This window comes from Morone saxatilis, unplaced genomic scaffold, assembly GCF_004916995.1.
Source record: "Morone saxatilis isolate NCDOM2014 unplaced genomic scaffold, NCSU_SB_2.0 Contig12, whole genome shotgun sequence".
NCBI lineage: Eukaryota > Metazoa > Chordata > Actinopteri > Moronidae > Morone > Morone saxatilis.
The window spans coordinates 19,369,875-19,392,528 of NW_023339674.1; the positions used below are offsets into that span (position 1 = coordinate 19,369,875).

The 22,654-nt window shown below is 40.6% G+C and overlaps 1 protein-coding gene across 1 annotated transcript in view; it reads left to right on the plus strand.

Annotated features, from left to right (window-relative positions):
• Nucleotides 1-22,654, plus strand: part of pip5k1ca (phosphatidylinositol-4-phosphate 5-kinase, type I, gamma a) — a 51,142-nt gene that overhangs the window by 5,942 nt on the left and 22,546 nt on the right. The window contains exons 2-9 of the mRNA XM_035653320.1: nucleotides 13,643-13,674; nucleotides 14,334-14,420; nucleotides 14,630-14,760; nucleotides 14,891-15,008; nucleotides 16,869-17,021; nucleotides 19,893-20,192; nucleotides 20,952-21,160; nucleotides 22,379-22,462. Of these exons, the coding sequence (XP_035509213.1) occupies nucleotides 13,643-13,674; nucleotides 14,334-14,420; nucleotides 14,630-14,760; nucleotides 14,891-15,008; nucleotides 16,869-17,021; nucleotides 19,893-20,192; nucleotides 20,952-21,160; nucleotides 22,379-22,462 (1,114 nt within the window). The remainder of the gene's footprint in view (nucleotides 1-13,642; nucleotides 13,675-14,333; nucleotides 14,421-14,629; nucleotides 14,761-14,890; nucleotides 15,009-16,868; nucleotides 17,022-19,892; nucleotides 20,193-20,951; nucleotides 21,161-22,378; nucleotides 22,463-22,654) is intronic.

Below are 22,654 nucleotides of genomic sequence, written 5' to 3' on the forward strand. Positions count from 1 at the left end.
ATCAATCATTCAAGTCATTTTACAGGAAAAGTGATAAAAATACAGTAAATCGAACATCTTTGGGCTTTGAAGAGAGCCAGACATTTGAAGACAGCCCCTTGTTGTAATGGCCAGTTTACTTTTTCTGATAAACAAATAATCAATGAATCCAAAAAATTGTTTACAAATGAATCAATAATCATCGTTTCCTAATTGATTGCTCTTTGTATTAGTATTAAGCTCAGTAAACAGTTGATAACTGTAGAAGGTAGAGCTGCATAGACTTGATCTTACGAGTCTCCCAGTAGTTTTAGATTAAATCGGTTAATCTGTCAGTTATTTACAGTCACTTGAAGTGTGTAACAAGCAAAGCCTTGCAAAGTGGTAGAGGGAGATGGAGATGCTGGAGGGTCTATGTAAGTTTAATAGGATCTGAGCAGTGAGAAAATGTATTCATTCATTAAACAATGTGGGCCTAGTTGGCAAATTCAGGCTCCCTTTCCCTGGTCTAAGCAATGCTCTACATGCATCTCATCCGATGGTGAAGACAGTAGAGCAGGCTGAAATATCTGTCACTGTGTGGCCTGCAAAAAAGTTTTGATGTTGGATTTACTGCTCTGTTTGGTCAGATTTGTCACATGGGCAGATTTACTAAGCTTTTGTGGCTAGATTCTGACGCACTCAGCGACGTGCATTTTATTTATTTAATAGGCATACTGACGCAGCTCACCTCTCATCTGACGCACAGTGTACATATAATCAATAGACTTTGGAGGATTGTGCAAATAAAGGGAGGACATATGGGTCAGTGTGTGTGATGTGTGTGGACTCTCGCACATCCTGTGCAGAAATTCTCTGTGTTTTCCACTTTCCACTAAATTAATTCCAGGTACAATATTACTGCTTTGCTACGTGCACAGACTAAGCGAAAGATGCAATTTTTCCTCTGGCCCATGATGTCTTCCAGTTTGTGATGTCACAGTTATAAGGTTGTGTTGCGCCCAAAATCCTATCAGCATGTGATTATTGCTTTTATTGCACTGCAGGAAAAATCATTTCCGCACTCCTCTCCAGGCTCTCTCCACTGACTGCTTTTCCTCCATGTTTTGACATCCTGGGGGCAGCCTGGAGAAGAGGCTTCATTTTCTATACAGGTTCCAGCTAGATCAGCAGCTGCAGGCCGTGTTATTTGCTGCATTGTATTTTACAAAAGGCCAAGGCTGCCGTCTGTCTGTCGCTTTGTTTGTGGGTATTCATCTACGCCTACAGTAGCTGTGGAAAGGATTTCTCTTTGAGACCAGAGCCAGTGTAGCCTCATACTGCACACAAGGCAGCTCGGTGTTGGTGGAATGGTAAATTGCATTTTACTGATTAACCAAACGTATACCTGGGACTGCTACAGAACAGCGGCGCCAGATCTTCTGCACTCTACGTATTCATTTGGATGACTGCCTGCAGAGGTGCTTTGTGTGGCGTGTCTAAGTTTAGCATGTCTAAGGGGCATGCTGGGATAAATGCAATTCCACAGAGCATTTGGATGATGTTAAAACTGAAGTACATGGTTAAGCTTAAGATATTTAAGTCAACATTGCTGCAATTGTTGTTGAATTATATGAATAAGTAGCGATTTATTCTGAAAACCTTTGCTCCACAGCTTCACGACACATGCATATAGGAGAGCTGTGCGCTTTCAGCTTTATATAGCCTTCCTGAGTGACACAACAGTTTTAATTTAAGTGCGAGTTTCAGCTCTGCACTGAGTCCCAGTTGTCACACTAAACCTGCAGTGTCTGTGTTGGTTTTTCTGTACAGGTAGGAGCAGCGGTTACCTACACCGTTGTGCAACTGTGTTCCTTCTGTAGTTAGAGCAGATTACCTTCTTAGTCACCAGTGGCAGAAGATGCTGTTCTCAGCAATAACAGCAGCACACAGGAGTCAGGCTGAACACCACCCTGTTTATTTGTATTATCCACTCCCATGACTCCCTCCCTGCCCAGTCTCCCCTCCAGTCCCTAAAAGGATCTTTTTGTGTTGGCTGAAAGCTTTCACTGCATTTTGAGGATCAGCAAGGACCACTAAGCTCGGTTCTGCTCCGAGAGCTCAGTAATGAAAAACATAAGAGTTTGATCACTTGTGTGTGTCATTTTGCCGGGAGGACTGAGCTGTTTTTAGCTTTGCCCAGAGAACAGGGTGCTGCTACTCAGCCCTGCCAGTCTCTTCAGGAGCACAAACACCTCCCTGAGGGAGTATAAGACACACACACTCGTGACATATCAATCCAGCAGTATTAATACAACATTCCCACCAGCCAGTGTCCAGGAGCAGAATGTTTACAGACATTGTGAATATAGAAATATCAATTACTACAACTCTTCTCCTGATGTGTATTTTATACTGAGTCAGTCTACATGTTGACTCACGGTGTGGGCAGGCATCACATTCCCACAAACACACAAGTAGGTGTCTGCATAGCTGACAGTCAGGAGTTACTGTTTTATTGACTTCTGGAGGTGTGTGTGTGTGTGTGTGTGTGTGTGTGTGTGTGTGTGTGTCTGTGGTGTGTCTAAAAACTAGTATCACTATGGTGTTCTATTGTGTCAGGACTTGGCCGAGCAGCTAGATTCATCAAGACACCTCTCTCTGCATCTCCTACCTTTGAATTTCCATTTCAAAGTCCACTGAGCTTTCAGGCCTCTCCAAGGAAAATGACACTTTCATACCCACCTGTTCCATTAGTCCGATCCGCAGTGTGAAATGAAGCTGTAACTCTACCGAACGGCAGCGAGATTTAGACCGGAGTCACCGGCTGCTGTCAGTAACTGCAGAGCCAGTTATCTGAGCCACTTCTCATTGTCAGTTTGAATGTTAAATAGATGGATTTCAATGATGAAGGCAGATGGTACACGCAGAGAACTGTCAGGTGTGGCATTTTAATGATTTTTTTATTTTCAACCTTTCACTAGCAGAGAAATGTGGAAAAGTTGACAGAACAGAAACACAGCTATCCCTGCAATCCCCAGTGTCTCTGAATAGTTTTAAGAAACTGATTATTTTTTTTAAAGCTGTTGTTTTTTTCCCCTAATGCTGAAGCAGAGACAGACAGCAACCCAGAAAAACAGACAGACGGTCTCTTGACTTCCACCTGTCCTTGCGTTGGTGCCATCTTATCCTGATAATCCAGACAGTTAGTCTAGTAGCCTGGAGAGAATGGGATTGGGATTAGGGGTAGTAAAGTAATAGTGGTCGTGGTTTAGCAGGCTTTGCTTCTAGGCGTCTGTCTGCCTGTGTCACAGCTACAGAACCTCAGAAGATTCACATTTTGTCTGGGGCGAACCACAGTCAAGCCTGGCCCACTGGAGTTCTGGGAGCAGCTCTGAGACTGGTGGAAAAGGCTTGAGCTGAAAATGATAGGTGTCGGTCTGTTTTTGAATGTAGTGTGTTGTTTTACAGCTCTGCAATGGTTTGTTGTTCTAAGAAAATCACTGGCGCTTGCTCTGGTTTGATATGCTAACAAGGCAAGGAAAATGAGTAAGGTTGCTGGTGTTTCTCTCTTGAAAATGGCCAATACCATATAAACTAACTAATCATACATATTTGTTTTTTTCTGTTTTTTCAGAGCATTTATGAGCTCCGTAACACAGTCTTTCCTACAATAATATTTAGCATCTTATGGATATTTCTATTGTTAATCCCACTGATCTGTGAATCTTTCATGATAAATGATAAATAATTCAAATTCAAAACTCAAATATTCTAAAGTGATCTTAAAATGGTCTTTTTTTAGTGTAAACAACAGCCAGAAAACACAGAGCTCAATTTGTAACAATAGTTCTGAATTTAAACAAGCCAGCAAAACTGAAAAGAGAGAAGAAGCAGCTCTCAACTGGTTGATAATGTATATTTTCATTCATTTAACATGTTAAAGAATATTTATACATCGATTGGGAAATTCAGAGGCCGATACTTATGTTTAAAATAACAATTTGGCCGATATTATTATTATTAATTAACCCTTTTGTGCCAAGTAAACAAAGAAATATACAAAGATAAGCATCTTTACATTATTGCAGTTCAGTCTAATTGTCTTCTCATACAAGATGTGAGACACAGAGCTTAACAGCCGCCTGCTATCCGTTCTGCTGCATAGAGCACATCTATTGGTATTTGTGCCAGTGCTGGAAAATGGAGGTGATTATTTCTCCAGTATCTGAGTTGGAAATAACCAACACAGTATTTAGCCAGCGCTGTGACGCAACAGATAAACAGTCCGCTGATGTTGGTGAATATCGGAGGATACCAGTTCTATCTTTGAATTTTAAGTATTTTACTTAAATATTCTTCAATAAAGTTATTTGTTTAAGAAAGCAGCGTATCTTTGCATAGAAAACACAGAAAAGGCATATCTTCATTTCACTATATTCGCCGCTATATCTGTAATCAGTTTGTTTTGTTTAATTCATGTCCTCTTATGGTCTTATGTAAAAATTACCAAAAATCCGTCTTCTCAGTCGTGCTTTTTTCTGTTTTCTCTGATAGTAAACTCATATCTTTGGGTTGTTTTCACTGTTGTAGGACAAGACAAGCAATTGCCTGTATGCAGACTTTGTTGTGCATATCTCATCATCTAGCTCCAAGCTAAATGTCTCAAAGGGATGTTTTTTGAGCCAGCAGAAGGCAGGAAGCTTTTTATTAAGTTTGCTTGCTTGCCTGATGCCATTGATCATAATGGATGACTTGGCATAGTGAAAAGCTGTCCTTTCCAGCCCCGGCTTCCTCCACACATTCACTGTATTATACAAACTGTATGATGGGCACTGACAGCAGAGGACGGAGCAGCTCTCCCCCCTCTGAGCACAACGCTTTGTTCAGTAAATCAGAGGAATGCTGAGGGGAAGTGCATTATAGGGAAGAAGATTGTGGTTGCGTGCACCACCGTGCCAGTTTAAGACGCGTTAACACATTTAGAGTTCAACCATACTTCCTACTGCAGCCTGTAAGTAGCTGGCATTACTGCCTATGTGTTTCTCTGCCTGTGTCCGTTACTGTGTGTGTTTACACGCAGAAGCATTACGGATATGCTGTAGGGATATTATTCTGCCAGAGTGCCGTAATTGCGAGGAACGTTTAAAGCCTCTTTGAAAAGCTTAGTATTAGGAAGTTGATGACTCCTTAATTATTAGTGTCGCCATCCAAGTAGCTCTTTACTGATCAAGGAGGAATGGTCAGTTGAGAGGAATTATTGATAAAAACACAGATGTCTACTTTTACACAGTAGAAAGAGGCACCGTCCATGTTTACATGCGCATTAGTGCCTGGGTTTTACAGTATCCTGTTAATGTGGCTGTGCATGCTCACATCGTATCCTAGTTACAGAAACACAGAGAGGCTGCTGGTTGGGTTGGACTGGATTACTCTGAATGAAACCAGGATACTGTGACACATGAAAACACATTATCCATGTTTTTGATCACTGTCTGCACAGCTGTGCCTTTGACTTGAATCAGTGGTGGCCAGAACAACAAAACGTGATTATAAAATAATAGTTTGACAATAAGTTAGATGAAAAGGTTATTACGATATATTTCATTTGTTCAATTTGTACACAAACAGAAATGTAAAAACGACTGGGTTGGGTTTTTACAGGGAATTTTATGCTGTAACTAATTTTCTGTGGACTCATTGTGATGACAGCATTTGGTTTCATCTCTTGGCTCTAACTTCATATTTACTTTAGAGACATTAAAGCTGTATTGATCTTCTTATCTAACTCTTGCCAAGATAGCGATTAAGCCTACAACTGAAAATGTTAAAATATTCCTTTAAACATAATAAAGATTAAATATTAAACTGAATGTATCACATGTTGGTTTCCATTACTCGTGATAACATAAGACAGTTCTTGTCCAGCACACAATGTTAAAATGTAACTCAACGATTTCTGTGCTACAGAATTTAGATGTCAAGGTGTCTGAAAATGCACAGACAGCAGAGAGTTTTCAGAAGCTTGGAGATCATTATATGTGTGTGCCAAGTAAACATCATATCCCGAAGATTGACTCGTTACCTGGAGCATTAAGCGAGCATCCTAATGTACTCAATTAGGCCTCTTTACTGCCTCCATTCCTCCGCTCTGGGCCGTGGCCAGCGACAGAGGACCAGGACCTCACTGTCAGTCTGTGCTCATGGAAAAATACACAACCCGTTGGCTTCTGAGATCAAGGGCTTATAGGTGGAGTCGCCCGTTGACTCTGATTTAGGATCAGTTTGCCTTCCCTCAGTCCAGCCAGCAGCCATCACTGTTGCATAACTCTCCCGTGTGAAGTAAACTAGGCTGAGGTTAACCATAAATTAACATATTCTAAAAATGGAGGTCCTTGAGGCGGCGGTGTCTGTCGGAACTTCAGCAGCATCCTGGACAAAAGAGAACAAACGATTCTCCAACACTCACCTCATCCTCACGCTGTTGTCGGAGATAATATTACAATCCCACAGCGTCACTAGGCAAAATACTGACACAAGAGCTGACTGCATTTTGCCACACATTGTATTGAGTGGGCTGCCCTGTTGATTTTCTTGCTCTTTAAAATTAGAGTCATGGATTTCGGCTCCCTATAGGTCAGGTCAGATACACTTTGACACCATAAGCAAACGCTACTTTGTGATGGCATGAAAAATTAACTCCCAATCAATAGCTGGAGCATCGTCACTTAGCCTCTGCCAAGATAACAGACAATCATCTGAAAGACTGCCTCTTACTTAGCTCATCCTCAGGGACTCCCAGTATTGATCACATCTGGGTCAGACACCGCTGTCAATGCTGCCTGTACTATGTTATGTTAAAAATTAGAGGGCAATTCATTAGTTTCTTATAGTTCATATAGTTTGAAAACAAAAACAAAATGTTTAAGTTTACAAAAATACTGCAGTAGCCATAAATTCACAGTATAACCTAAAACATCATAACAGTGTTGTATTTACTTCAGTGTGTTTGATACTGTTCAGTGGATGGTTGTTATCGATTCCTCTCGGTGAGGCTGAAAGCTGGTTTTATTTTGCCCTTTTTTCTATCATGAATGTTTGTATTGATTAGCAGGTCAATAGTTGTAGTTTGTATGCTTGTGTCTCTATGAGTATATCACATCACCTGTGTGGCTCTGCTGATGCCCTATTTAACAGCAGCCCGAAAGGACATGTGGAAGGCAGCATCTGTCTGTTGATTCCAGGCACACGTGCGTCAGTCATAAAGATGCTGGTTGACCTCAATTGGGGAACCATGGAAACAAGTGTGTGTTTGTGTGTGTGTGTGTGTGTGTGATACAGAGAGAGAGAAGGAGATATACTGTAAACATATTTTTCTATATATATTTACTGCCCAAGTCCAGGACATAGAGCGTAATACAGGTTATAATAACAGCTCAATGTCAGAGTTAACGTGCATGAACATGTACCATGAATACTGAAAAGTCCACTGTAATTCATTTAAAAGGGGGACAAGATCATATCCACCAGCCATATAGTTTTTTATGAGAAGGCTCCTTGGGATCTGCACTATCCTGCACATCGTAAAGCAAGTTTGGACAAGAATAGTTCTTTTTTGTGTGTGTCTTTAAATGAATGTGTTGCAGAGACCTTATTTCATACAGTGCTGTGATTAAGAGCCTGTACACTGGAGAAGAAACAAGGCCATAGGTGTTAATAAAGAGTGAACACATTGTGCAGACTGTATTGTTTACTGTACTTTCATACCTGCATGGACAATGGACAACATCCATTTGAGTGTTTTATCAGAATTTTAATTAAGGAGCTGGATTGGGTCAAGTCTTCATGGGAACACTGACTTTAGATGTTACATATTAGTGACTTTAAAAGGCCACAGTAGTCCTCTGTGTAACCCTGACTGATCACTAATTCAGTGATCTGTTCAGCTCTGTGCTTTAAAGCATACAGGCAGACTAAACTTGGGATGTCAAGCTCAATTTGGGAAAATGTGTCTAAAGTGATGCACAATTTGATGGAATGGATTTTAATCTTTTTAGTATTTCACTCAGTATAAACAGTGTAAAATATTAAAAGAGAACAACTGGAGGGGTTAAATACTGTTTCTTTGTCACTCTTGTTAATAAAATGATCCAAACAGCTCCATGCAGTGAGGTCTGCAGATCTGAACCAGAAGGAGAAGAAAGAAACTGGCCTTAGATTGGCTATAGTTTTTGTTGTGGGAGAGGAAAAGGGAGCATCCATGGAGTAACCCTTTTTTACATAGTTGAATAATCAACATGTAGCTCAGCAAGATAAATATATTGTGTTAAATTGTTATCTTATTTCTGTTGAATCATTAGAATCTTCTTCTATTGCAAGCATTATTTTCAGGTGTTTTTGCAAAGTATCTTGCTGCAGTTTAGAGTTGTGGGAACATTGCAACAAACTGGGCCCTATTTTGCATCTTTCACTTTTTCTAACAGGAAACGTTGCGTGTAGCGAAACTAAATATTTTTCAGTTGTTTTAGTTTGTTTGATGAAGCTCTGTTAATCAGATAGGGTATAGTATAATTCAGTGGTTTGGCAGTGATGTGTATGAATAATCTTATGTGAATTGGCAGCAACCAGGAATTACATTATCTCACATGAACAGGCCAAACGTTGGTTAAACATGTGATCATATATATATATATATACATATGAGTCAACCCCTGGGTTTGTGTGTGAAAATGATGTAAATTAGCCCGTGTCTCGCTTCACCTCCTGTGGCTATCAGCAGCTGGTAATGGACCACTCTCTTAAGGGTTGTATGAGTGAGCCATTAAACCAACACATAGCAGTCCGGCTAGGCAACAGTCTCAGCCAGAAGCAATTTATTTGGATGGGTCTATTTGTTGTTCCATCCCCTGCAGAACCCTACAGATTGCTGCTGCAGCGCAATAGTGGTGTAAGACCTATTTTACTTCATGTCCTCATTCTGAAGCCTCTTTACATTGTCAGGATGGAATCACTTGGGTACCAGTTAGAAATAAGTGAAGGGATTTTATTCCTGATAAAATGTTATCACACCAGACTCCCGTGCTCCTGGGTAGAGGGATGTTTCTGAAGCTGTTTTTCACTACCTTTATCAAAAAATTGCAGCTTCTGTGATTTGGATATTGCATTTGGCCATATTGTGATTTTGATAATATTGCAATTACCTGTGCACCTTTATGTTTCACACAGTTTTTACAGGAAAGTCACCATGAAATATGGTTGAAAAAAACTATTTATATCCTAAAATTGAATTAAATAATGGCAGGTCAGGTGATTTCTTTATTTACAAATGTAACTTTAATGTACTTATTTCTGTAATACCCTTCTCAAGTGTTGAGGTTATCACAGATAAAATGACTTTTAGCACTTCAAAGACCCACTGTTCTCTCCCATCACGTCCCCTATCATAACTCCTTCCTCTGTATTTCCTCTATACACTGTAACATACTCTCATCATCTTAATGTCTCTCCGTTTCTGTGATCACGCTAGTGCTACAGGAATAGCAGCAGGGCATCATGGTTTTGTCACTCACACCACAGTTGGTTGCTTATAATCATAATACAATTACATTTCAGTCTGGCATAAACAGACACTAAATGGTTAAATGTAAATGTAGTTCTGAGCTTTCACACATATGTTCTCTTTCAAGAATCATCTCTGTCATCTCATAATTTAATGTATTAATTGTAATGATGTTGTTTTTAATGCTTCTGAGGACAGGAATAATGGTGAACATTAGAATATATTATGTAAATCCACAAAATAAAATCATGATTTTGGATTAAAGATTCAGATATATGATAGATTTGTGGTTTAAGGATGTTTCTGGTTGCAAAAAAGCCTTATATGAACAATGGACCTCAGATTAAACAAATAAAATATCTATGTTTAAATATCTTATACAGTCCACAATGTATTTTTTCATCTAAAGCCCAAATAATTACTGCTCTGAAATATTAGGAGACATGATAACAACAGCATAATCATAATGTTTAAGGCTATTAGTAATTGGTTTAAAGGTCTGGTGTGAAGCTTTTAGGAGGGTCTACTGGCAAAAGTGGAATATAATATTCATAGGTATGTTTTCATTTGTATATGATCACCTGAAAATAAGAATTATTTTTGTTACCTTAGAATGAGACGTTTTTATCTACAGAGGGAGCGCGTCCTCTTCTATGGAGGCTGTCATGTTGAATCACCATGTTCCTACTGTAGGAACATTACTCTAGATGTGGCCTTTGACGTTCCGACTGTAGTTTGTCCCACACGCTTGGAACGGGAGGGTGGCACGAGGGGGTTGTAATTTGCACCTACACCGCTGGTTGCTACTAAATCTCACACACTGGTCCTTTAATACAATATAAAGCATAATGTTTTTAATGTACAGCCAACTGTATTGTGGTTAAACTGTCCTGGTGGTAGTTCGCTTGGAGTTGAGCAAGGAGTGATGGATCACATGCTTAGACACACACAGCCTAGCTCAGGCTCAGCACAAACACTGTGCCTTAAAATCTGTAGGCTCAGCTAACAGTCACACACTCACACATACCTACGCCTTTACACATACCTACGCATGCATACACACTCTGAGGGCAGTCTTAACAGGTGCAGGCATGTAAAAACAAAAGAAGGGATGTGGCAGAAATAAGATACATGACATACACACACACACACACACACACATGAATAAGCATAGGGAATAGGCAAATGACAGAAGGGATGTGAAAGAACCACACCGATCACAGTCATTCACACGCTTGGAACTATAGGCTCAAATAAATAGGACAGCATGGTAGAAAGCAGGAGAGCCTCCTCTTTAATTATCTGCATTGCAAACATTCCTTCACCAGCAGGTTTTTTTTTTTCTCACATTTTATTCCCTGGATGTTCCAGCTTGTTGGGAGCGTTGCCGGGATTGCATTGGCACGCTTTGGCTTGCTCATCCTAGTGCGAATGTGTGTGTGTGTGTGTGTGACTGAGATAGCGATAGAGAGACAGAGCAGGAGGAGGGGAGGCAAACAGGCTATTCTGTTGCTCAGTCACATGGGCATCCACGAGAGCCAGCCAGGCAGGCGCACAGAGACTGGAGAGGCTGGCTATCAGTTGTGCTGCAAACAGAGTCAAGCTGTAAAGATGATGTGCCCCTCCTGAGTGACACTGGGTTATATAGGTTTGCTGTCAGTGTCTCAACTGGTGAGGGAGACTACTGGTTGGAGTCTCCAAAGATTACAGGCAGAAAAGAATGTTTCTGTCATCCTTATATGGCCTGTTGTGAACTGTTTAATTATAGCGCATATGTCAGAATGTGTTAGGGACAAACATCATCTTGCTTAAAGGCACTTTAACACAAAACAGTTCTAAATGACCCTTTTTCACAACATGTCATAGCAGGAGAAGTACAGGTGTATTACATGATATTTATGATGGCTGGATTCCACTAAAAAGAGGTCATGGTGTTGTGCATGCTGGCTCACTGTAAATAGCTTATTGGTACACTTAATGGAACAAAGCTGTCGTTGATGTTATTTCCACCTGTACTTTATGACGTATGATTCAAAACAGTGAATAAAGGTGTATTGTAGCTGGAGGAAGCAGGTTCTTTTTCCCAAACAAAGTAAATATACTAATAGTTATACTGTTCATATTAATATTAATTAATAATTAACTGCTAGCTATAATTTACTTGCACAAGCATTAGTTAGATGTTACATGACTGACTGTGTAGACCATACAGGTATATACAGTCCCATACACAGATTGCACACTGCACACACTTACACATTTTCTCCCACAGTCAGCAGTTAAAGGCAGAAAAGCACCCATTTTGAACCAACCAGTGAACTGAATGCTAAAATAACCCTATGTCTCTAACACGTGAGCTGTGAGTAACCATTTACATAATGAAATAACACAATTAAATCATACAGTTGACTCCCTGAGTTGGATTTTATTCCTGCTGCTGTGTGTCTTTCCCTAAGCTACACCTGCTTGGATCTTGGTGTTTGTTCTACAGGGGGAATACACGCTTTTCACTGAAGACATTTTGACATGTCACCGAAGGCAAACCACAGGTGTAAATAATAAAATGTCATGTCTTACACTCTTACACTTACACTTGAATAGAATAGAGCCATTGTTGATGCAGCAGTGAGGAATAATTTGATTATTCGTCAAAAATCAAGACTATATATAGACAGTATACATATATCAGATAAAACAATAGTATATATCAGTTAAATCTTTCTTACCCCGCCAAGTACCAAAGTAGTTACATAAATAAAACTGTCGAAAGTGTCTGCCAAATTGAGATTACTTTATCTCATCAGTGACATTTAAATCTTTATTTATTCATATCAGATGAGTGTTGCTGTTGTTAAAACATTTGCAGTTTAAATTCCATCTGTGTGGGATATTGGTTATGAGGATTATGATGAGCACTGAGTGAATCAATCAGCCTCTCTTTATGCTGTCTGAAGCTGTGTCTCATCCCCTCTCTATTTTTCCACTCTTTCATTTGCTCATTTTGTGTTCTCTCTTTCATGCCCTCCTGAACCTTCTCTCCATTATTATGCTGAATGTTATACATCTATAATTATGCATCTATTTTAGGCCTTCCTGGTGAAAACAGTCCTCTGATTGCCTTTCTCTTCTGCCTACGTCCTGTTATTAGACAAAAAGTATGACACTATAGCAGGATGTAAGACTGTTGTGCTTTTCTAGACTGCGATAAGTAATGTGTGTCGTTTGCATTTGTTTCTTTGTGAAGCATGTTTCAGTGTAGATAGTATTAGCCTTGCTAAAGAGTGTAAGCGTGTTTACTCCCACTCCAACAAACTCATAGCACATTTATTTGTGTCTGAGCTTTTTTCAGTCACGAGTAATGAGTTTTTATTTATTTATGTTTAGCCCTTTACATTTGACTTAAAAAGTGACTTTTACTTGCCAGGCCTACTGGTATTTATAGTCTTAATTAATTCAACAAGTCCAAACAAGACAAGGCTGTAGATGAGTCTGTACTTAAGTAAAGTGGCGGTTTGGACTAAATGCTAATGTCAGCATGCTAACATGCTCACAATGACCGAACTTGATGTTTAGCAGGTATAGTTGTTTATATTGTTTACTACATATACTGTCTTTTGTCACAAAGTAGCGCTAACACTCATGGGAATTAGTTTAGCAGTGTATTGGTCATAAACCAAAGTGTGGGATAAACTGTAAGCCAGACCTGATGGTGGCGCTAGGTGAAAAGTTACATTTGCCAAAGTTATCAGAATTCATCCTGAGGTGGACATGAATATATATAATAATACATACAATAATTCATGGCCGACCCACAGGCAGACCGACATTGCCGTTGCTGCAAGCATGGCTAAAAATGCATGAAATCTCACACGCTGTACATAGGGCTTTAAAAAGGACTTGGTGCCCTTGTAGCTGACGTTACTGTTTCCTGCAGTTCCTCTAGCTGACAGGCCCCTACTTGTGTTTGACACTGTTATTACATAATGTTGAACTGCTGTGCCCACCCTTTGGGATTCATCTTTGTCACAGAGAGGACTAATGATGCTGAGTAATGGAGCCTCTCGGCCTCAGTGCAACTAACACAGTCATCTCTGTCTCTCCTCTCTTTCTCTCTCTCTCTCTCAGATGCTGCTGCTAAGAAAGCCTTCATCACAGAGGTGAGCTACCATCTGTCCCTGTGATCACCTTCTCTGTTACGATTCTCCTTTTAGCTCCTTTTTGATCCTCCACATCAATAGCTACTAGTTCTTTGGTTTTAGCCAGACACTAATGAAACCACTACAAGGGTTTCATCTGAGGATGTTGGGCATTTATTTACAAATATTTGGCTTAATTAATATTTGCTGTACATAATTGTCCTCACTTGGTGCACGGAGACCAAACAATTTGGCTCACATTATGTTAATCCTCCTAATTTGGTAATCCCATCCATCTGGCACTGCAGCTACTCTACTCTACAACAGAAGTATTGCGTTATTTGTTTAATTTGAGTCTGCTGAGGACATTCAGTTCTTATAAAATGCCAATTTAAACCAAAAAGCTCTGTGAACAGCACCAGAAACGTTTACGTTGGATGTCCGTTGTCCGCTGCTGCAGCTTCTCCCGTTAAGTTAGTTTCTGAATCAGATGAAATTACAAACTGTGCTATCAGACCTCTTGCTATGCACAGTTTGAGATTGATTAAGAATTGATCTCATGCATTAATACTGAGTCACTCTCCAGTATTTCATATTTAAATAATCAATGTTAATAAACAGGTGCAAACCTTCCTTTCCCTATAATGCTTCAAAGTCTCTTTCCGTCTTTTTGTCATCAGATGCCCTCCTCCTCAGGCCAGCCTGGTCAGGGAAAGAAGATTGGCCACAGAGGGGTGGATGCATCAGGGGAAACTACTTACAAGAAGGTACAGTAGACAGCACATGCCTGAGCCATGATGTATCTTCTGGTTCTAAGCACATCAAGACCTGGGACTTCTTTTTTCTTTTTTTGCATAAATGCTAATGATTTTATCCAACTCAGAAATGACAGGTCATTGACAGGGAGGGTCAAAGAAGGGGCAAGTATTTCTCTCACCACATCTCCCTCTGCCTCCCCTCACCCCTCTCTCCACAGACCACATCCTCAGCCTTGAAAGGTGCCATCCAGCTGGGCATCGGTTACACGGTGGGCAACCTGAGCTCCAAGCCTGAGAGAGATGTGTTGATGCAGGACTTCTACGTGGTGGAAAGCATCTTTTTTCCCAGGTCTCCACGGCAACCAAACATATATATATATAAAAATACAGACTGTATACATGCAGTGTAATTCCAGTGCACAAAAATGTGAATTTGATTACTAACATCTTATGTGCTCTGATATTTTTCTGTACTTTAGTGAAGGCAGCAACCTCACTCCAGCCCACCATTTCCCGGACTTCCGCTTTAAAACATACGCTCCTGTGGCCTTCCGCTACTTCAGAGAACTATTTGGCATCAGGCCAGATGACTACCTGGTAAGATTTGACTCATAGCTGTATCATCTTTGGTAAATTAATAAGCGAGCGGATTGGATCTATTCATGGTACAAAGTGAAGTAAGAGAGATTTTACGAAGAAAGGGAGGCAAGATCAGGAAAACACAATGAAACACACAGTTAAAGATGAGAACTGTGGATGGGAAGCACCAGAGAGAGCAGAGGGGAGGAGAGAGGATGGTAGAAGAGAAGGGAAGGAAGGTCTGCAGCTTGTCACCCCTCATCAGTGTGGAGGACCTGGAGGCTGAATGATTCACCGCTCTGCCCAGAGGAGTCTAGCAGAATATACATACACTGCTCAGTCAGTGTTTCTCCTTTTCTCCGTGTTTCCACGGTGCACATACCTTTAATGCATCGGCTCTCCGGCCACGTGGAAACATCCTGCCTTGTTTCTGCCATCTCTTCTGAGCCAGCCTGTGGTCACTCATCACCATATGTCCACACATGTCCATGTCATCTGGAGACATTTTGTCACCAACTTGCAAAAAGACTAATTTTAAAGGTTTTTGGTATGAACTGTTCAGCCATTGAAAAAAAGTCATGACATTAAATAACAGGCTCTTCAGAGAGGGATGTTTGACCTATAATAGGTGGGGGCAGCTTCACCTTTATAGAAAACAATGATTACTTGCTTTTAAGCAGCCAAGAGAGCAAATGGGCTAATAACCCGAGCTAATCATAACATCAGCAGGAGTCTGATGTCTGTGTTAACAAAGCTAAAATTTCAAAGCAGTCATTATTTGACATTTACAGCTGCCTCTGCTCTACTGCAGCTGTAATTTACTTCTTCTCTCTCACTCACAATCTTTATCTGCTTCGTACAATCATTTCTTAATCATCATTTAAACCGTAACATGTTCATGTGTGTGTCTGCATGTCTCTACACATGATGAGTTTATTGGTCTTGAGAAGTATTTCACCGTGAAATGTGTCTCAACAGGCTGTTGTTTGTGTTTGATCATCAGTGTTTTTGAAAAGAGCTCATTGTCAGCACTGCGGGTGACTCCCAATTCACATAATTTGATCCATGGGATCTAGTCAGAAGCTGAACCATGATAATCTGACTTCAAGGAGAAGTCCACCGGTCAAGGCTAGAAGCTGGAGGCTACATTAGCCACTGCAAATAGTTGGCCTAGTGAGCCTTAACAGAGATCTGTTTCTGCTGCATTCATTTTTTTGTTTAAAAAACCCACATGTCCACAATGTCATAGGAGTGCAATTCTAAATCGATTTATCAGAGTACTTTACTTACTTAACTTGTTATCAAAAGGAGTTATGAGAGGGGTTATATAAAGGAGATAAAAAGTTACTATTTAACTGCTGTAATCAAAAATATTTTCTCCTTAGCTGTTCACATGGACTGCTTAGAAAACGTTTTGATTCAAGTTCTGGTTTACTTTCTATGTACAAGAGCCAGATTAATCATGACTTTCCCCCCTTCAATTTTTGAGTTCTTTACTGTTCATTCTACCCTTGTTGCTTTCCTCTATTCGTTTTTTTTTTTTGTGGTTTGTTTGTTATGCACAATTAGATTAAAATGGCAGCGAATTAACACAATCAGTTTTCCTGGAAACAAGGTGGAAAATCTGTATTTGTTCCATTTTTCTTAATTAAAACTCTTTCCAGAAGAGGTGATGTGATGCCAGAGTGGATTAACTTTTCCACAAAGACTATGTTAGCCATAGTTTGATTAAATTATAATATCAATGAAATGTTATACATTTAAATTTTTACTGATTGTCTAACCATGACTTTATTTGGGTTAAGGTAATCAGAAAATGCTGTTTCTAATATTTTCACTATTTCTAATACTATTTTAATCCGTATTTCTCCTCTGCAGTACTCCCTATGTAATGAGCCTCTGATCGAGCTGTCCAATCCTGGAGCGAGTGGCTCGGTCTTTTACCTTACAAAAGACGACGAGTTCATCATCAAGACTGTTATGCACAAAGAGGCTGAATTCTTACAGAAACTGTTGCCTGGATACTACATGGTAAGTGTGTGTGACAAAAACTGCGCGGTATGTCAGAGTTGGATGAAAACTAAACTGGAAATCAAATAAGCCGGCCTAGTGAGCCTTAACACTTGCTCTCAGCTACAGTAGTTTTCCCCCTGTTCCCCTTCACGGTAGGCATCACACATGCAGGGTAATGCATGGTGAATAAATTCTGCTCATGCGTGCAAATATACACGCTCAAACAAAACAATGAGCCTGTCTTGATACTATCCAGTTATTAAGACACATGCACATGTTGTGAACACACAGATTCATACACGCTGTACACACGGTGGAGAAGCCTGTCAGTGTTCACATTTATCACTCACACGTGCAGTTCTTATTTTGAGTAATGTTTTTAGATTTCAGGTTTATGTAAGACCCTGGAAGCGTGACATCCTTTTTTTATTAAAGCAGACATAACAGTGCTTTGATCTGGGACTGAAAACCCTGGCCATACGGTTTCATAAGAGACTAGCCGGTGTATTTCAACAGTACCCCCTCCCACCCTCGCCACAGTCTGCAGGCTCATTCTGAATTAACTCAACCGGCAAAAGCACCATGTATGTCCATGCTACCATTCCAGCCTGTTTAAGGTTCACGGCCTGCAGCCTTGTGTTTATTCATGTGTCGACAGCCATGGCCGAAGACCACTGCAAGAATTCATTTAATCATTTAGGGACTTTAAAGGCTCAGAACATTTACTGTGACCTTTTCCGTCATTTTGGGTGTGCTTTGAAGCATTTTGTAGGTGTGATTGGTCTAAGAAAGAGGTTTAATGAAAGTAGAAAGATTCGGGCACATGTGAGACCAGAGCAGATAGACTGAGGGAAGCAAACAGAATAGCACAGGTTCTAGATAGGCAAATCAAAACCTGTGAAGGATAGAGAGCATATACATATAAAACACAGCGTAAAAAACACATAAAACATGAATTGATGGATACATTTTTTAGAATCACAGAACCTAGAGATGTGAAGAACAAAATAAAAACCAGCAAACCACTTGACATGTAGCAGCAAAATGTAGTTTCAGTCGTACGAGCTCAGCTGTATTTGTAGCAAACATAACAGGCAACACGCAGACACTCATTGGTGGAGCTTTGCATGTCTTGAACAGCTGACTGGCTGATGGTAGTGGGCTGGCTGAGGAGTCTGGCTCTGGGCAGCATACAGATCACAGTGATGTAACTCCACTGCTGCCACTTCTCTCCCTTCTGTGTATTTGGTCCTTCTATAACATGCCTAGGCTTTCCACCCTCTCTCACGTTTAAAGTCTTATCGCTCTCCCCGCTGCTGTGACACTCTCAGTGTAATTTATTTTTCTTTATCTCTCGCTCTGCCTCGTGTTTTAATCCACTCTTTCTCTTTTTGCCTTTTTTGTCATGCTCATATTTGCTCTCTGTCCTTCTCCTCTCTCTCCTCTCCCTCACGTGTCTGTGTTGTTGGTCGTCACTGCTCTGCCCTCTTAACATTGACAGAAGGGTCGTGTGTGGCTGAGGGCTGAGAATGCTCTTTCTCTCTTTCTCTCTCTCTCTCTCTCTCTCCCTCTCTCTGTCTGCAGCCTCTCTATCATTTTGCTGCTCTCTCGCCCAGTTTCTCTCATCTGAAGGTCATTCACAGAGTGCCTTACAAGTGCCAAGCCTTTTAGCAACACTTCTATATTCATCCTTCATTTCTCCTTTCTCTGTTCCTCTTCCTCCTCCTGGAGTCATTTCTACTCTCAGTGCTGTGTGTTATCACTATTGGGATCACAGCGCTCTCTCTCTCTCTCTCTCTCTCTCTCTCTCTGTCTTTCTTTTTCTCTTCCGTCTCATTTCTCTAATGGGACTAAGCTGGCCCAGGTCCCAAGGTCAAAGCAGGTTTTCAACTGAGCACCCAGCTCAGACTTAACCTCATTTGTTTGGATTGATTACTGAAATATTGAGCACATATTGGTGGAGCACAAGCATGTAAAGCACTATTTCAAATATTTCTCTGTGTTAAAGTTAATTTTGGTAGCATTAGGAGAGCATTAGGTGTCTTCTTAGATAAAGTTTTAGACATTTCTGTTGCACTTGATTCCTACAGGGTGCCACTGTCATTATTGTATTGTATATGTTGTTTGTAGGTAAATAGGTAAAAATGCCACAATTACCTATCCTAGAGTCAGTTGAGTCAGTTGCCCCCACTACAGTGCATATATAACACATATGAGGCATGTTTTTCCACTACTGAACTCTTAAATTTAGATTGGGTTGTAATACTAAGTCTCCACTACTTTCCCTGCAGTCCCTGTTTAATTCTAGTTAGATACTCTGTGGCTGGATTGTACCCAGATGAGACAGAACTGTAATCACAGTTTACGTCTGAGCACTTCCATGTTTCATAGCACTGTGAGAAAAATCCTGATTTGTGTTCGTTATGTAAGGCCTCCTGGTGTGAACTGTAGCCAAAGTATGTTTACACTGAGAATTGTGTTATCAATTAATTATTTGCAGGACATTTATCACCTATCCTACTGCTCATGTACTGCTTTGTATTTTTATCCCTAATATTCCTGGGTGTGTTGTATTTTCCTCTCATATATTACAATACTTTCCGTAAGGTGCCAACCTTTTCTCCTCCTGTGAAGTGTGGTAAACTATTACTACTATTTGGCACATATTGGTCTCATTTATTAAGATTTAACCCTGTGAAAACGTGAATCATATATTCTGTGGTGACCAAGCCAACCTTTCCCCACACAAATCCAAATAAGTCCAAATAAACTCCTCAAACCAATTCCCTCTTATGTTCAGTTCTGCCTCAACAGCTTGTCAAAGCACAGCGGCAGAAACCAAATGTATGAGACCTTTAAAGATGTTTTTACTTTTACACTCCTCTCCAGAACTTGAATCAGAACCCTCGCACGTTGCTGCCCAAGTTTTTTGGCCTCTACTGTGTCCAGTCTGGCGGGAAGAACATCCGCGTGGTGGTGATGAACAACGTCCTTCCCCGCGTCGTTCGCATGCACCTTAAATACGACCTGAAGGGCTCCACCTACAAGAGGCGAGCATCCAAGAAGGAAAGAGAGAAGGCCAGGCCCACTTTCAAAGACCTGGACTTCATGCAAGACCTGCAGGACGGACTTATGCTGGACCAGGACACTTACAACGCGCTGGTCAAGACCTTACAGAGAGACTGCCTGGTGAGTTAGATGAAGAGCATATTTATGTTGAGATAGCAGGAAGGAAAGAGAACTACTGTAGGGCGAGACGGCGAGGACCATTTACAGATTTTGAAGGAGGATCCCTGAGAGTCTCCAGAGAGGTCCTCCAGAGAAAGAGAGAACGGCAGTAATGGTTAGAAGGAAGGATTAGAGGGATGATAGAAGGAAGGATAAAAGGACACTGTAATGCAGCATCTCAAGGGAAAAGAGGGAGTAGAAAGTCCACAAAAGAATAGAAAGTAGTAGAGTAAAAAGTCCACAAAATGAAATGGATAAGAGTTATGATTAATGATTAATAATGAGGATCGTGGATGGAGGGAGGCGGGAGTGAAGAAGGCAGCGAAAGACAAAGCTATTTATGAGTGTTTGGCGTTCCCAGGATCCCTCACTATAAATTAGAGCTTTGTTATGAGCAAGAGGTTTAACAAGGTGTCTGTTCTGCTAGCAACCCTGTCCTCTTCTTGTAAATCACCACCTCACGTTTACTTTTATAGTGCATTTGCTTGGAAGGCAGTATGTGTGCACACACTGGCTATCTTATACATTGTTTATTAATGTGTACATGCTGTGCATGACTGTGTATAGCTCAGTGTCTTCTGTATAGCATTAACATCGTCAGTATTACAGCTCTCATTCCCTCTGGTGCTCACACTGTGCACTCGAGATAAAAGCTTTCACCTTGATTTATATGTCACGCGTCTGTCAATCACTGCACACCTGTTTGACCTTTTTCCTCAGGTGCTGGAAAGCTTTAAGATCATGGACTACAGTCTGCTGCTTGGGGTTCACAACATGGACCAGGCGGAGAGGGAGAGGCAGATGGAGGGCTCCCAGGGCGGCAGCGATGAGAAGAGGCCCGTGGCCCAGCAGAAGGCCCTGTACTCCACAGCCATGGAGTCCATCCAGGGAGGAGCCGCCTGCGGGGGGTCCATCGACACTGACGACACGTGAGTTTAGCCAGAGAGGCAAGAGGCTGTTGGCGTAGGAGTTGTGCAATAAATGTGACTGCTGGCACTTAAAAGGGGTCAGTTCATGCCATGTTTATGATAAATAAAGCGGAATATAAATAATACAAACAATAATAAACACTTGCTTTTATCCATTACACCTCCTCCGCTACTACACTTCTTCTCAGTTCAACTGCTACAGCTCTTCAACTTTTCTCAAAAAAGCTTACTCAAACTCTTATTAATCAATTTCCTCTCCTTTTTATATTTACACTTTATCTGAAACTGACACTCCAAACCATTTCAGTGCTGCAACTGACAATTTAAACTGCAGCCCCCACACAGTATTTCATAAGCAAACATTTTAACCTGATTACAGTCCTAACAGCTGCAATTTTCAGTGCAAGTGGGCAAAAATTCCTTCAGAGAATATGATCTTCTAAATATTAAAAAATAACACACTTATAGAACAAGACTTGAGAAAAGATTTAAAAGGTCACACTGAAATAAGTTCAAGTGACCCTGAGGGCAAACTTGAGATTTACCCACCAAGTACTCACTAGTGCCAGAAGATCTCAGGCTGTGCTCAGTGTGGATTAAAAGGTTTGCAGCTTGGCTAGAGGCCAAAACCTGCTAGCTGTGAAATTGACCCTTATGACTGTGACTGAAGTAACAGAAGTTGTTGTAGTCTAAGTGAGATTAAATAGCAGGACTTACAAATAGACTACAAATAAAAACATCTTAATTTTCTTTTCATATTTTAGCCAAAAGAAATAGAAATGTCCTGCCTTCACCATTAGATTCTCACACGTTAGATTGCAGGATTGCATAGAGACAACATCTCTTTTGTCTGCACTTTAGAAGATTCTGTAGTGGTGTATCAGCACCTTCACTGTAAAGCTGTAGTTACCTTTTACAGTCATTTAAACCAAGATAACTGCTGGCTTTAAGTCGAGCTATCTAGTTGGGACCTATTCAATGAATGCAATTGATTAGATGGTACTTAGCTTGAGACAGCATAGTGACAAAAAATGTTATATTAAATAATAAGAAATAATGCTGAAAAGGGCCTGTAGCTGCTTCATAATAAAAGTCTCAATCTGTTCTCTACACTGGATAGATTTTACTGAGTTGCCTGCAAGAAGTGTTGACTATACATCCAAATGCACACACCTGTTGATACTTTTCGTTTCAGTTTATTTATGCTTCTCATTTTAGGATGGGCGGCATCCCGGCTGTGAATGGAAAAGGAGAGAGACTTCTTCTTTACGTCGGAATCATCGACATCCTGCAATCCTACAGGTGATTGTCGTAGTAGTCTATGTATGTGATTACACGTCACTACTGGTCATCAGCTACATATACAGATCAGCCATAACATTATGACCCCTTGGGCACCCTGGTGGTCTTAATGTTCTGCAGCCCCATACCAACAGACTGTGATGCACTGTGTGTTCTGACACCTTTCTATCAGAACCAGCATTAACTGTTTCA